This window comes from Maylandia zebra, linkage group LG3 (assembly GCF_041146795.1).
Source record: "Maylandia zebra isolate NMK-2024a linkage group LG3, Mzebra_GT3a, whole genome shotgun sequence".
NCBI classification, from domain to species: Eukaryota; Metazoa; Chordata; class Actinopteri; order Cichliformes; family Cichlidae; genus Maylandia; species Maylandia zebra.
Window position 1 is genome coordinate 47,320,805 of NC_135169.1, and position 15,693 is coordinate 47,336,497.

Sequence of the window (15,693 nt, forward strand, 5' to 3'; positions counted from 1 at the left end):
AGAGTGCTTACTCATATGCGCTTGTTGTTGTGATTGTTGGGGTTTTCCTAAGAGTACTGTTGGGCAAGGGTGTCAAACATAAATCGGTCTGGTAAAGACTCCAGTTCAGACCACTGGACAGCTATGATAAATATGATGGAGTTTAATTTTTCCATGCATCTTAATGTTTTCCCCTCCCTTATGGAAATTCATGCATCAAAACTAATAGATAAACAATTAGATGACAGGACCCTTTCTGTTATTTTTTTAACTACTGATTCTGATACTATCAAAATGTCTCTTTTTTCATCCATAGTAACAAAACAAAACAAAAAAGATAAATAAATACATTTAAAAAACAGGATGTTTCCTGTGAATTAAGAAAAACGTTGTTTTGTAATAACAGGGCAGACTGGAGAATGAGCTACCATTTTTTTTAGAAATGTAATTTGACACTTTTATTTCTTAAAATGTATGCCCAAAGAGAGACGCAAGAGATTTCTTACATTTATGTATTTATATTTAGATATGTTGTTGAAAGTGCTCTGCTTTTTCTAATACTAAGATCAAATGTGCAGTTAAACACCTTTATACTGACAGGAAAGGGCCAACTCAAAATCACAGAGGATGAATGTACAAAACGAATTGTTTGTGGTATTTTTACCTTCATCATAGATACTAAAGAACAGCCACTAACTTAATAAATAAAAACAAGCCATTTAGAACTAACGTATGCAGGGATTTTCTAACTCCTTAGCCCTTCTAATTTTAGAGTGAATTAGTGCATAATTTTCCCCATGTTTGCAATTAAACAAATGACCCCAAACCAGTGACTGTACAGGTCTGTGAGGGTCCATGGTTTTGTGGAAGGACTGCACACTTCACCTGCCTCATAATCCTGCCTGACCCTCAGAAAAGAAACCTGTTATAATGGCGTGGAGCAACAACACGAACCCTTTGACAACACTACCAAATATTCTATTCATTTTAGTTAAAGTTTTTAATTAATAAAGAAATAAATGTATATTAAATATGGTATAATACTGTAATTATGTAAATAAATGCATTATTTACTGGAAGCCTCGTACGACGCTTTAGCTTTGTTAACAAAGTCATTATTCATGCGAAAAGGTTGCCCACCAACTAAATGAATGAATGAATGAATGAATAAATAAATAAATAAATAAATAAATAAAGTAAGTTTACCGTTGACCTGCGCTCGGAAGTGTGCGACGAGTGATGTCATGCGGAGGGAGGAAACCGATCTCAGCAGCTAAGATGGCGGAGGAGCAGCAAGAGTCATCACAGGGAGAGATGGAGGGTGAGAGAAACAGTTACACCAACAAATGTCAAGCAAAGTGCGCTGTCATTTCTCTTCTAAACAAAGCTCTTATTCACACGAGCATCTGTAAAGCGTTTCAGCCGTTACCTCCTCCGTGCTGAATCTGGCTGATGTGCAGCGGTGAGGGGCACACAGAGGCCAGAGCTTCTGGGCTAACGTTAGCTAGCTGCCACTGCTACACAAAGAAAAAAAAGCTTGTTTAGTTAATGTCAGGGCAGCAGTGAGTGACAGTTCCAGAGGTTTTGACTTTTGGAAATGCTTAAAATGTGTACTTAATATTAAAGAAAAGACGTCGTATTTTTAGTTTGTAAAACTGCGACTGTCGTCGTGGCTAAAATTTGTTTTGTTTTCGCACAAGTCGCGCTAGCCAAGTTTAGCTGACTGACGTTAGCTTGTAGGTTAACTTGTTTTCATGTTAAATGCTGACCAAGGGCTAAATGCGCTCTTGTTTGCTTATTGGTGTCGGCAGGTGACGAAAACGGAAAGGGGAAGTGTGTCTTTGTCAATTGATTTATTCCAGATTTTATTACATTTTGTTTACATGCAGCTGTCTGGCATTATAACGAAATCAGTGGTTTCGCCAGTGAGAAGGAAAACACCGAGCTAAAAGGGCTTTTTGACAAAAGACAAACATTTAAAGCAAAACGACATGCAGGACCTGGCACCGTTACTTTTATTAAGATACTAGTTCCTTACCTACACTGTATTACGGGTAATCAAGTTTATTTATTTATTTTTACATCCAAGATAATGTAGTCGCATTTAATTGTGATTGCTAAATCCAAGCTAGGCGTTTTTAAAAAATATCCTAGAATAACCAAGTAATATAAAGTTATTTCAGTTTTAGTCCCTGGCTTGTTCGGGTATTACATTGTCACACAGCGTTGCAGGTGCAATGCAGGTACACTGACAGTGTCACTAGGTCACATCTGCTTAAACACACCAATTGTAAAAGTGAATGCAGTCAGCGATGGCCCAAATAGGCTTGTTCTGAATCCCATCCAATACCGATACCTTAGCTTTGCTAACTGCTAATACTGACTAGCGATAGGATACCAGTTTTAATTGAATAATCTATATCAATGTGAGCAAGAGACTAGAAAGTATTCTTTTATGTTTCAGGAAACACGAGACTCAAGTTAAAACATTTCCTAACTTTGAAAAAACTAAAAAGGAATGAATAAATAAATATAATTCTATACAATTTTTGGTATTTGTTAGTGAATTAAAAGAAAACAGCTCTAGGATACACGTGGCAAAGTAAACACAGAGCAACACAGAAGTGAATCGAATGGGCTGGCTCGTTATCACTGATAGCCGGTCCAGTTTTCACGGTTGGTATCGGATCAATATCCAATCCAAATATTGAATTTGTGCAACAGTTGTTTTCCTAGTAGCAAACGCTTGCATCCTAACTTTCTGAAACACTAGAAGGTGGAACTAGCTTTCAGTTCATCCTTTTTTCAATTTTTTCATTTTTTTAAACCACAGATCTGGGCAGTAGATCACATTAGGGTCCCTCTACTAAAGACGTTAACCTAATCAGTTTTTAAACATTAGAGTTTTCTCAGACTAGCATCCTTTGACGAAACATTAACACCTCTATACAGCTTGCACAGTTTGGGAAGATGGAGTTGTGCTTTGATACTGTAGATGTTTGTAGGGCAGTTTCAGTCTCAGTTTCAGAACTGTTACAGTGCTATTGTCTTTATATAGCACCATAAATGCTACTACATTTATGGTATTGTAAATCTGCTTCTAGTCTGATGTGCAGTTAAAATCCCAATGCCACAGCTTCACCATCCTCCATGTCGGCCAGTATGTCATTTAAGTACTACTCTACTCCTGAAGCCTCTTAAATATGTCACCTTTGTCTTACAGGAGTGAACTGCCTAGCATATGATGAGGCCATAATTGCTCAACAGGACCGGATTCAGCAGGAGGTAAGAAAGCCTTTAGTTTGGAAAGCAAAAAGAAATAAAGATGACTTTGTGTTATTCTCGGGATCCGGATGAGCAAATTTCCACATTCCACTGTAGGGCTGCCACGATTAGTCGACTAGTCACGATTACGTCGACTATCAAAATCGTCGACGACTGATTTAATAGTCGACGTGTCGTTTGAAACTTTGTAAGATCCCAAAAGCAGGAATAAGTAGTAGGATTTAAGAGTGTAATAACGGACTGAAACAGAAGATGGCAGCACTGCATGTACAAGGATGCCAGCTGCCGTTAAACCCCGAAGAAGAAGAAACTGTGTCCCAGAATTCATAGCGCGGCCCAGCGCAGTTGTCAACAATGGCGGCAGCTAGTTAGTTTTAATATTACTCTTATTATTCTTTCTGGGTCACAAAATAAACGTTTAACATATTTTCAGGCGAGAATGTAGCTGTGTAAACCTCAAATATCTGCTCAGTTTATCAGGACACCACATATTTTCAAAAGCGCTCCGACGTTTTCAGAGACGTCTGTTACCCACTAGCTCGATAGCTAGCCGGGGGCCATGAGAGCACCGGACTCCCGGCAGATCGTTTTCAAACCCACCGCCCTACTCAGGTTAAACATGATATATAAGTCACTTAGATAACTTAAAAATGTTATTGTTTGGCTTTTTTCAGTATTTTATTTGTTCCTGAGTAAATCGGCTGAGTTTATTAAACTCCACCGAAACAATCTGCACATTTAATTAAAATTCAATTAACTATCATCTTGTCTTTATTTTTAGTTAGCACAGACCTTAAACACTTAAAGCTGTAAGCTAATGATAGTTATATAAGAGCAGATGCTGCTGGTGCAATAAGCTGTACTTTTACGTTCAATGGATGATGATCTGATTAGTCGACTAATCGCAAAAATAATCGGTGACTAGTCGACTATCAAAATAATCGTTTGTGGCAGCCCTATTCCACTGTCTTTATTTATTTATTTATTTATTTATTTTTTTCACAGTTACAACTTCAGAAATCTCAGATGACATGTGGACAGGGCTATAAAAGCATCATTTGCACTCTGAACACAAATGAGATGCATTTCTTTGAGAATCTATCTGTGCAGTAATTACACTGACCTTGACCTGTAACAGGCTTTATGTGCACAGCTGTGAGATTATGATGAGCATAAAAAGAAATGTCACTAATGCATAATCACTGACATACTGTTTAATAAAAAGTCTAAAAACAAGTATTGAGATGGATTGCAATGACTAATTTGCAATTTTGTGTGTGTGGTTGTGCAGATAGCCAACAGTAACCCTTTAGTGTCAGACAGACAGGACCTGTCGGTGCTGCAGAGCGAGTACGCTGAGGATGACACGGTTTATCAGCTCAAGATCAAGGTCAGTCAGAGCGCTGCACCTCTCAGGTTACTGCAGCCACACGTCAATCCAAAGTTTCTCTGTTTAAATTCGCAAAAACTGTTTTGGATCTGGTGTTACAGATTTTTTAAAATTATTGTTATTACAGGACCTGCACAAAAAATACTCGTACATTCGCAAGACGCGACCAGATGGAAACTGTTTCTACAGAGCCTTTGGCTTTGCACATCTCGAGTCCCTGCTAGATGACAGCAAAGAACTTCAGAGGTGAGTGCCAGAGTGGTTACTGTGTGTGCTCTGCTGGCTGTTAGTGTCTATGCTCAAATTCACACTTCATCATCATCTCAGACGATTTAAATGCGTTCTGCTGCTGTTCTGTCTGTTCATCGGATGTATGAGTGTGTGTGGGCAGTACACTGTGTTCTGTTTTCAATATTTTAAAATTCGGATAAGCACATAGGCGGCTGTAATATTTACAATTTTTACTTTTTAAATACACATTTTGTCTCATCAGGTTCAAAGCAGTTGCAGCTAAAAGTAAACTGGATCTGGTTAACGAAGGTTTCACTGAGTTTACTATTGAAGATTTTCACAATACTGTGAGTATTCTGGCAAACCTAAATGACTATTTTTGTGAAGTTGCTACAAATGCAAATGGATGTCATCTAGTTAGATACATTTGTTTTATTGTCTGGTTTTTTTTTACATTGTTGCTGTAAATAAGCTTAAAAAAAGAGGTGTAAAACCCTCAACCTGATTGACAGCATATCATTTGTTATGTTGGTTAAGGTGCAAATGATTTTTCCTTATTGATTAGCCATTTTTAGATGGCCATCTGCCAGAGCACATGTTTTGGCCAGTTAAATAGAAAGTTGGCAAGCTGAGGCCTGAGTACATGAGTCTAAACATGTAAATCTTGTTTTTCTTGCTAGTTCATGGACCTGATTGAGCTATGTGAGAAACAGCCGAGCCTGCAGGAGCTGCTGAACTCCTTCAATGACCAGAACGTATCAGACTATGTGGTGGTGTACCTGCGGTTGCTCACCTCAGGCTACTTGCAGCGACAGCATACCTTCTTTCAGCATTTCATAGAGGGTGGGCGCACTGTCAAGGAGTTCTGCCAGCAGGTGAAGGTTTTCCCTACGTAGATAATCATTTTCCTGCTTTTAAATTTAAATATAATGTACATAACTGTTGAACTGTTATGACATGTTATGACTGTTTGCCATTCTGGTACAAAAAACACGTTTTATTGTCTGAAACTCGCACCTAATGTGCTTTTTTCTTCTCTTTTTCCAAGGAGGTAGAGCCAATGTCTAAAGAAAGTGACCACATTCACATCATCGCCTTAGCTCAGGCCTTGGACGTATCCATTCTGGTGGAGTACATGGATAGAGGAGAGGGAGGAACAGTCAATCACCACGTCTTTCCCGAAGGCGGAGACCCCCGCATCTTCCTCCTCTATAGACCTGGCCATTATGACATCTTGTACAAATAGCACTCCTGGCCACAGCCCATCTCATGCATCTCCTGCTGTGTGCCGCAGCAGCGCATTCAAGAAATCCTACCAGCAGCCATGCTGATGAAACGTACATCTGTGTATGAGATTACACTCGTGTATTTGGAAAAAAAAAAACGAAAAAGAGAGAGAAAATCACATTACTTGCCTCATTTGCCCTTCTTGCCCCAAACCCCCAAATTTACCTTCAGTCATGACAAAATGATTAAATTAAAAAAAAAAATCTTTGGAAATATAGAAGTGACTCCAACCATTTAGAGTTGTACAGGGTTTTTTTTTCTTTTGTGGTTGTAAATGTTATCTACTTGCTTTGTTTCTTTTCCTTTGTTACACTGCGTTTCATTGAGTTTTATTAAAGCAATTTACATCTTATTTCTTGTGTCAGTATGATTTTTGTTTTTCAGTTAAATATTGAAAGTTGAGAATAACGTTCTAAGTCTTTTTGTGTAAACAACACTGCACGTTGATGCATATTTGATGTCAGAACTGTGCTGCATCCATCTGTAGGAACCTGGTATAACCATACTTGAATTGAAAGCATTATTGCATTATTCCTGCAGGGAGAGGAGAAAGAAGAATATGGGACTATACAGTAATAAATTGTATATGACCTACAAGAGAAAACGTACATGTTAAAAGGTTTTTGGTACCTAGAAAGCGTTTGATATGTAGTTCTCAATATACAGATGTCAGTGATGTACACGGACAGCTGCTTTTTGACAGAATGGTTAAGTGGGTGTATGTTGTTTACGCTTGCACTCACACACATGCGCAGTTCCGTCACTGCAGCATAACCGAACCAAAGATCGTCTATAACCATAAAATACTTTGCTCTTTAGCATTTTATGGACGTTGAGTCCTGTTGGTACCAAGAAAAAATACCAAAGTGAGAACTCTTACGTTAAAGGTTAGAGTGAAAGGCAAGATGTCTCCGTTTTTAAAGTCATTTTTGTCAGGCAGAAGAGTTTTGGGGGCTTATTTGCGGTATCATTCTTCTCTAACTGGTATGTATAAACATGTTATATTTTTTTAATACCAGGCTAGCCTGACTGAAATGTGTTCATGACATTTCATGCTACACGTGACTGCAGACTAATAAGCTACAGCTAGCAACTAGCTACAACACCTTAGCCATTCACAGACGAAGGACTCTGCTGTGACTGGGGTGCAAGCTAGTGACGTATTCACTGAAAAAAAAGCAGTTGTACCACGAGGTAGTCCTGTAGTACAGTCGGCTGCTAGTTTACACATTAAAGCCCATTAAAGGTCATCGTAGCTGTGTAGAAAGATGTGCTTGAAGTCTCTAATCGCAGCCGCAGTGTGCCTTCTAAACAATTGTGCAGACCACAGTTGGGCAACACTTAGCCAAACACCTGTCAACAACATCATAAACCGCAGCTTCCGAAAAGCTGAACCAAACAGCAAAGCATGTTTATCACGTGGATTTGACTGAAAGGTTTTGTGCATCTTTACAACAATATCAGCAATGCATAAATGTATCTTATACACACTGCTGTTGTATAAACTTGGAAATCACATTAAAGTTGAGGGAACTTCCTCAAAAGAAACTATTAATGTCTATTTATAACCTAAGAAAAGAGCTCAGTCATGATCATGCTAAAATAACCGATGTTTTGTGTATTACTGATAACTCCTGTGTCCCATCTTTGTTTCACTGTAGCTGAACTGATTGAAAACATGGATAAGAAAGCAACCTGGGACCGCTTCTACACCGAGACCAGCAGCGGGAAAGCCACCTTCAAAAACTTTGAGTGGTTTTTTGGTTTCGATTCTGTCCGAGACTTCATCATGCCCCTCTTGCAAACTATGTCTCGCCCAGACGCTGCGCTCCAGGTGGTGGATATGGGCTGTGGTACGTCAGCACTGGGACCCTCTATCTACAGGCACTCTCCTGTCTCCGTCCATGTCACTTGTGCTGACATTTCCCCCATAGCTGTGAAACTAATGCAGGAACACATTCAAGCTAAAGCCATTCAACCTCACAGCTGTTCTTCTCAAATTGAGTTCGTAGAGCTGGACTGCACACAGCTTGATAAACGCTTCAGTCCTAGTACTGTGGACCTTATAATTGACAAGGGGACCACTGATGCCTTGTTAAGGTCCAGGGAGGGGAAGCGAAATGCCAGCCTGGTCTTGAAGCAGTGTTTAAGGGTGTTGCGGAGTTCAGGGTCCTTGCTCCAGTTTTCTGATGAGGACCCTGACTCCAGGCTTATTTGGCTGGAGACGGCTGCACAGGATCCGGGAGTGATGACAGCAGATGTTGGGGTGCAGGAAGTTGGAGAGCTAAGGGGGATCCATTACTACTGCTACCAGGTGACCCCTCATCCTGCTCTATAACTGAAACTTTTTACTCCAATAAATAAATAAAATAATACAACACAATTGTAATATCATCTCTGAACTGTAAATCAGTGTTTCATGTTTGAGTTGCATAGATTTGGAAATCTCTCTCTTTCATTACTTGTCACACACTGCCATCTAGTGGCCAGCAGGCACCCAGCATCCAGGATTTCAATCCCATCCAGCAGAACACAACACTGATACAATTTGCAAAGTAAATGTTCTCTATACTTACATCACACATATGCCTCTTTTAGAGAAATATTTTAAAGACATGTAGAGTAGAGTAGAAACATTTCCAGGCCTGGAGACGGCAGTTTTAGGTACACGTTAGTAATGTTTAAAGCCCAGTAGTTTTGGGCGATCATATTATGGAAGTACTTCTATATATATCTAACTTATATATAGAGAGATAAGTAGGCAAAGTTGTTGTGATGTTGTGGCAGTGTGTTTTCCAGGTCGCGACCACATTGCTCATTTCCTCTTTGTAAACAGAAGAGTAGCTCTAGGTACAAAGTACCAAAGTTACAGTGCACTACAATAGGGAAGAAAGAAAAGGGAAGAAAAAACATCAGCTAGACACATTAATGGTTTCCAATCAAATTAATATTTTTTGGCAGTGATGGATCTCCCGCATTCAGATATTATTTCTGATTTATTAATTCATGTTACTCAGATTTATTTATGAGAAACATCTAAATACCTTGCAGCTTTACATAATGCATTACAAATGTCATTTGGTTCATCCAATTCTAGCTTTTTGGGAGGGTGGGTGGGTGGAAAAGGTGTCTCTCTAACACAAACACAACCGCTCACACCTATGGGCAAAACAACCTAACCCCACTGAGGCTTTAATGCCTCTGTGGGAAGAAGCTGGACTACTCACACACAGAGAGAAACGCCACAAAGAAATGATGATGAGGGATGCTTGTTGGGAGGTAACAGTGCATTGTGCATTTCAACCTGTCAGGCAGTAGTCCCATGCGTTTTCGAATCCTCCACCATCATACCAGTCTCCAAAAGACCGGACATGTCCACCTTAAACGACTTCAGGCCAGTGGCACTCACACCAATTGCCATGAAATGCCTCGAAAAACTGGTTCTCACACACATCAACCACATGGCCCAAGACACTGCTGATAGCCCTCAGTTTGCCTACCCCCCCAGTCAATCAGTGGATGACAGGGTGTAGCAATACCCTTACACCACACTCTGCAACATCTGGAAAGTAGCAGAATGTATGCCATTAGATTTATTTCTTGATTTGTCCAGTTTTGTTGTGGAAGGTGTGAGGTTAAAATATTCATTTGAAGTCTTCTTGAAGTGGGAATGGCAAAATGCTTCTTCAGCTTCAGGATCTTCTTTGGTGTGATACTCCTGAACTTTGCCAACATGCCACCCAGTGGGACATACCAGTGGCCTTTAGTCTTTGCGTTGTTAGTCTGTGAGTATTGATTATTGCCACACTCCTACTGCAGTTTGTGCAGATCAATGAAAAAAGTATCAGGAACAAAGTATCAGGCTCGACTTTTCTGAATTTGTTTTTATTTTCTTATGACATAAATGTTAAAACACTAATTTAACCGATAAACTGTTATGGGAAAATATTAAAAAAGAGAAACAGTGTGATTAAAAATAGATTTTAGAGGAAACGCTGCTCAATCTGATGAATGTAAAATATGTATGAAAATACTCTGATTAAATATTAGCATGAATTTTAACCAAATGAAGCTTGTTTATGAATGGCAGCAACGCAGTTCAGTGACTCATCATCATCATCATTGTCACCACCATTTGTAAAATCATTCTTTAAACAAGCTGAGAAATGTTACTGGCTCGTCTTCATCCCCCTGCTCAGCATTCATGCAGAAAAATGGCGGGTTGAGTTTTTGGGGATCGACTAATCCAATGACATTGTTATAGAAGCTGAAAAACAGAAACAAATGAAGCAAAATGAATCAGAGGATGCCAACAGTTTTCTTCAACCAGGATCACAGATTCTCAGAGACTTTAGAGTGTGAGAAAAAGCCAGTGCCCTACTGAGGGACCCAGTTCAGTGTTTACTGGCAAATATTAAGGAAAAAAACGCAACGTGACAAATAGTTTTGGAAACATGCATGAAAGTTCTAGAACAATATTAAAAGCCTTCTGCCCACTGACCTGTTGACCACCCAGTCACCGCTGCTGGTGTGGTACAGAGTACTGACGGGGATGCATCCAAACTGGGTGACAGTGGTAAAGTACTTGGCTGCAGAAACAAGAAGTGGATCACATGGGAGCCGAGGCAGCGCAAGCAGACAAGCAGGTTTGTTTGTGATCAACACAAGCTTATGTAAGAGAATGTCATGTGTTACAAACTAACACATGACTTTGCAATTTTTCGCTTTGATTTCCTCTTATTGTACCTGATCCCGTCTTCGTCTTCTCCTCCCCGTACCAACTGTTGACCAGGACTCCCTGTCCAGGACCAGAGGAGGCGCCCAACACAACCTGGCCCATCAGGGTGGCATTTCTTGGAACTGCCAGCGGATGGAAGTCAGGGCTCAGATGCTGCTTAGTGCATGTGTGGTTCTTGTTGTTTATTTTGTACATAACACCCTAGAGGACAGGGCACCATTACACAGTCATTTATGGTATCCAGGATAAACTTGAATGCAAATATTACTGCTGTGCCGTCGCTACCTCTCTGTACAGTAGAAGCACATCAAGGTGGTAGGTCTTATTGTCATAGAGTCCAAACTGTCTGAAGCGGATGCGCTCTCCCAGTCCATCATAGATGTACTTGGAGAATGCCAGCAGTTTCTGATTTGCAGTGGACTTTCAAACAGAGGCAAATGTTCGTCATTGCAGATTACTTCTCACAGATTACTCTGAATAACTAACAACTGCATTAAGTATCAGTTGTTATTGCAACACTCAAATGTAATCGAGGGATATGAGAGGAGACTTACCACAGACAGGCTTCCGCTCATCAGTGGCGGGTATCCTGTGAAAATTAAAGCATTTTGGAGGATTTACACTACAGATGTGCTACATTGCTAACTTGGTCATTCTACACTGAAGCAAAAACAAATCGGCACCATCAGTTCTGATGCTAAAGCAAGAGAACTGCTGCATTTGGAGACATTTGAAGAAAGAGGACTTTCTTCAGATGTTTGCGTACTCACTGCAATGCCGTGGTCTCTGAGCGAGACAGCCCACGGACAGGCACACAAGCAGGACGAGGACCTTCATGCTGTTCGATTGCAGATCTGAATGTTTTCCTCTGCAACAGCTGCTCATATGATACTGCTTCAAAAATATCACTTCCTTAAAAAACAAGCAGGTGATACTCCCATTCTGTTTTCGCTGCCAAGTTTTTTGTTTGTCATTTCTCAATACGCCAGTTATGTGAGAATAAAAGTCAAGGGGAATGTCTTTTAATAGTAGAAACTGCGTTTTAGCTGTTTTGACCCCTAACTAACAAACCAAGGGGAGGAGCTAGAAGGCTGACTGAAGAGAAAGTTGAGAGGATAGACTGCATGTAGATGTAAAAGAGCAGCATTTGTAACCTTAACCACTCCCACTTCATATGTACACAAACTACTTTAACAAGCTAGAAACTATGTCTGCTGGTAAAGGTGACTAGTGTCACCTCTCTGGTGAACCAACCCAGAAAGCAAGTAACAACTGGAAACCAGCAAGGTGGGCATTAAACATAAAGACTTTTGATCCTCCAGGACTTTTTTTTTTTCCTCTTGAAACCATTAAGTCACATGTTGGTTTTTTTGTGTCAATAGACAGATTGTGAGAATACATCCTTCTTTACCTTTTCTTATGAAACAAGAAATACACCGCATGCATTCATGCGTTACATTTATATTGATGAACACAAGATGTGGCCACAACACAGTGTTAGAAAATGGGAAGTAAGAAAAGCAAATATGACAGGCAATAACCTGTTACAAAAAAACCAAAACAAACCAGATGATTTGTCGAACCGCTTTATCATTTTCTGCATGCCAAAAAGACTGCAAAGTTCATCCCGGTTAGAGATACACAGAAAGAACAATGAGGCCAAACTCGTCCTCCATGTTTTAAACAGGAATACGGGGGAGACAGCATTTTACATGCAATTACATGCCATTCATTTTTACTTATATAATGCCAATTTCCAACATTGGTGATCTCAGTGCACTGCGTAAGATAAAAACCCGCCGAAGCCTTCACTGCAGCTTAAAGAACAAGCTGGTGAAATCTTCAGGCTTCTCTCCATTCGACGTCATCTCTGTTGGGCAGAAGTCGGGGGGGTTGAGCTGACCAGGGTCAGAAATCCCAACGACGTTGTTGAAGAAGCTGGTGAGCACAAAAAAAAAAAAGGGACACAGCTTTTACTTGGACGGACGCAAACGTATTTCATTCTACATTTTTCACACTATAGACTTGAGAAAAAACGAACCCTGTCGCCATCCATCCATACTCTTGTGTCTGGTACATAGTGTTGACTGGAATGCATCCGAATTCAGTGAAGGTGGTCAGGTACTTTCCTGGAAGGACAGACATGAAATGTGTCCATAAACAGAGTGCAGATAAACAGCCAGGATGACAGTTCTGAACATTAGATGCCAACTCACCTGTGTTTCCAGGAAGATTTCCAGTCCAGGTGTTGACCAGGAGTCCTTCACCAGGTCCAGATGAGCTGCCCAGGACGGCTTGGCCCACCAGAGTTGAATTTATTGGGATTTCCATAGGATGGAAGTCTGCCTTCAGAGGCTTTTTCTTGCATGTACGAGCTTTGTCGTCGATCTCATACATGGCAGCCTGGTGCATGAGTTGTGGGGTAAGAATGAGAATTTCTTTTGCGGTTACATACAATAGGATTCAGTCTAAAGATGATGGTTATTTCAGTAACTTCTGTTTGCTGAAGATGGAAATAACAACCAAAACCTAGCACAGAAATAACATATATGGGTGCTCACACCCAAAATTATGCCATAATATCTATTCTAATCAAGAGAAAGATGTGCTAACCTTAAACTAATTAAATATGCTGTCATTGTCGGGGTTTTTTTTGTTTTTTGTTTTTTTAAATATGGCCCGCTTTTTATTGTGTCAGTTGCACATGCTTACGAGTTCCCATTATATTCCAGTAAAACATTAAGGAAAGAAAATACTTTCTTATAACATGTTGTGTTGTTGGCCTCATGCGTCTCCACTTCAGTAGAATCGTATCAGCAGTGATTTGCACACTAAAACAAATATTTGAGACGTTCTTGTGTTTGCTTTGGTCACCTCTCTGAAGAGCAGCAGGGCGTCATAGGTGAAAGACTTGTTCTGGTAGTTCCCCAGCTCCATGAGCCGGACCCTTTGTCCCCATGCATCGTACAGGTATTTGGCATAAACCCACAGCTTTTCATTCTGTGTGGACTGGAGAAACAGAATGCAAGATTGTTGACATCTTTCTCGTTCACACAGAATATGAATGACAATTAAATGTGGTTGCACGTTTGGTTCAAGTACAACTTTCATTTTCTTTGTTTGCTTTCCACACTGTCAGACGTGCTCACTCGCCATAAACATCAATCTGGACCTTGACCTGAGCACTGAAATGTCTGGACTTGTATCTCAACACCACAAGACCACCTCATTCCTAACTCTGATGCAGTGGCTGACACACTTTTATTCTTTTTTAAATGCTTTTTACCCACTGTTCACCCAAACATTAAACAATGGGTCATATTTTATGTTTCAATCAAACATTGCTAATGCACAACAACAACAGAGGCTCATTTCTCCCTCATAATTAATAGCAACAGCAAAAGTTTTAAGTACACAAAGCATAAACTCACAACAGTGAGGGCTCCAGTCAGAAGGGGAGGGCTTTCTGCGTGAAATAAGAGAAAACAGAATTATTTATTAATATTTACAAGTCAGCGAGAGAAAACAGCAATGAGAACCCAACAGTGAGCTATCACTGTAACCACAACGGAGCTCGTCTCCGATTTCCTTTTTTACTTACTGCATGGGCGAGGTTTCTCTGCCAGGCAGCCTGCCAGCACGCACGCTAACACCACAAAGAGTTTCATCTTCGAGGAATCCGCAGACTTTCTCACAGGTAGTTGCGAAGTCTCTGTTGCTCTAGAGGAGCTGCACTTCCTTATATATGCTGACAGATGACCAGACAGGCCTAGATGCTTCCGGATTTTATTTTCAACCAACATCTGAGGGCTCAAGTTCAGATTCGGGTGTTGTCAGGGTGAGGTCGCAGTGTAAGCCCATAAAAGGAAATGTCTTTGTACATTAAAAGCTGGTTAATGTTTTCCAAGGGCAAGAGACTCATACAGCAGAGTGTGTGTAGACTGTAAATGCTTACAAATGTACAAATTCTGCAACAAAAGTGAAACATAACCCCATTATGACCACCTGCCTCATATTGTGTGATGCACTCTGTATCCTGACATCTTTCTATCAGAACCACATTTAATCTGAGCAACGGCAGCTCGTCCATTGCTCGTCCCCACGTTTTATCAGTGAGCCTTGGCTGTCCACGACCGAGTCTCTGGTTCACCACTGTTCTTCATGGACCACTTTTCATAGATACCCACACCGGCCACCGCAGATTGAGAACATCCCACAAGAGCTGCAGTGTTTGGAAATGTTCTGACTCAGTCTCCAAACAGTCACAGTTTGGCGCTCGTCAAACTCACGCTAATCGTTACGCTTGCAGTTTTTCGTGCTTCTAACACACCTTTGAGGGCAAAATGTTCACCTGCTCCCTTACATATCCCACCCACTAACGTCTGCCACGATGAAGAGACCATCGGTGTTATTCTTCTATCTGTAGGTGCTTATAATGTTATGCCAACTCTATTCATACAGTGCACTTACAGTGAGGACAAACTTCAAAAATACACCGCTTTCCAGTCGAATATTCATAACAGCGCTTAGTGATACTGTGTCATACTGCGCACAGTGGGCCAAGGGTAAAGCATGCTGTGTTTACAAAAGAGGGCAGCTCATAAAGCCCGAACAGGATTTTGGCCGAATGGGGACGGGTAAACATGTGCGCATGAATGACATCACTGTCATGTGACTGTAGAGGTGTGTGACTGCTGTCAGCAGACCTAACCACCTGACAGCTTTAGATAAACTTACAAACCTACTACTTTAAAATGCATTAATTACATATAAGCCTATACAA

General features: G+C 40.5%; 3 protein-coding genes across 3 annotated transcripts; 2 read left to right on the top strand and 1 right to left on the bottom strand.

Annotated features, from left to right (window-relative positions):
- The first annotated feature begins 1,166 nt into the window (after window positions 1–1,166).
- On the top strand, window positions 1,167–6,524 carry LOC101466582 (ubiquitin thioesterase OTUB1). Its single transcript, XM_004567094.4, has 7 exons — window positions 1,167–1,300; window positions 3,203–3,264; window positions 4,556–4,654; window positions 4,782–4,900; window positions 5,148–5,232; window positions 5,566–5,760; window positions 5,934–6,524. Exons 1-7 carry the CDS (start codon window positions 1,219–1,221, stop codon window positions 6,129–6,131), a joined length of 840 nt encoding a protein of 279 aa, XP_004567151.1. The 5' UTR covers window positions 1,167–1,218; the 3' UTR covers window positions 6,132–6,524.
- Window positions 6,525–6,959: 435 nt separating this feature from the next.
- Window positions 6,960–8,573, top strand: cskmt (citrate synthase lysine methyltransferase). Its single transcript, XM_004567093.4, has 2 exons — window positions 6,960–7,156; window positions 7,834–8,573. Exons 1-2 carry the CDS (start codon window positions 7,078–7,080, stop codon window positions 8,508–8,510), a joined length of 756 nt encoding a protein of 251 aa, XP_004567150.1. The 5' UTR covers window positions 6,960–7,077; the 3' UTR covers window positions 8,511–8,573.
- A 1,457-nt stretch (window positions 8,574–10,030) lies between these two features.
- On the bottom strand, window positions 10,031–14,734 carry epdl1 (ependymin-like 1). The gene is made up of 13 exons (XM_004567113.6): window positions 14,512–14,734; window positions 14,342–14,376; window positions 13,785–13,919; window positions 13,127–13,313; window positions 12,952–13,039; window positions 12,723–12,848; window positions 12,148–12,151; window positions 11,681–11,972; window positions 11,465–11,499; window positions 11,196–11,330; window positions 10,919–11,111; window positions 10,674–10,761; window positions 10,031–10,439 (listed from the first exon to the last, which is right to left on the bottom strand). Exons 1-13 carry the CDS (start codon window positions 14,711–14,713, stop codon window positions 10,316–10,318), a joined length of 1,644 nt encoding a protein of 547 aa, XP_004567170.3. The 5' UTR covers window positions 14,714–14,734; the 3' UTR covers window positions 10,031–10,315.
- Window positions 14,735–15,693: the final 959 nt, after the last annotated feature.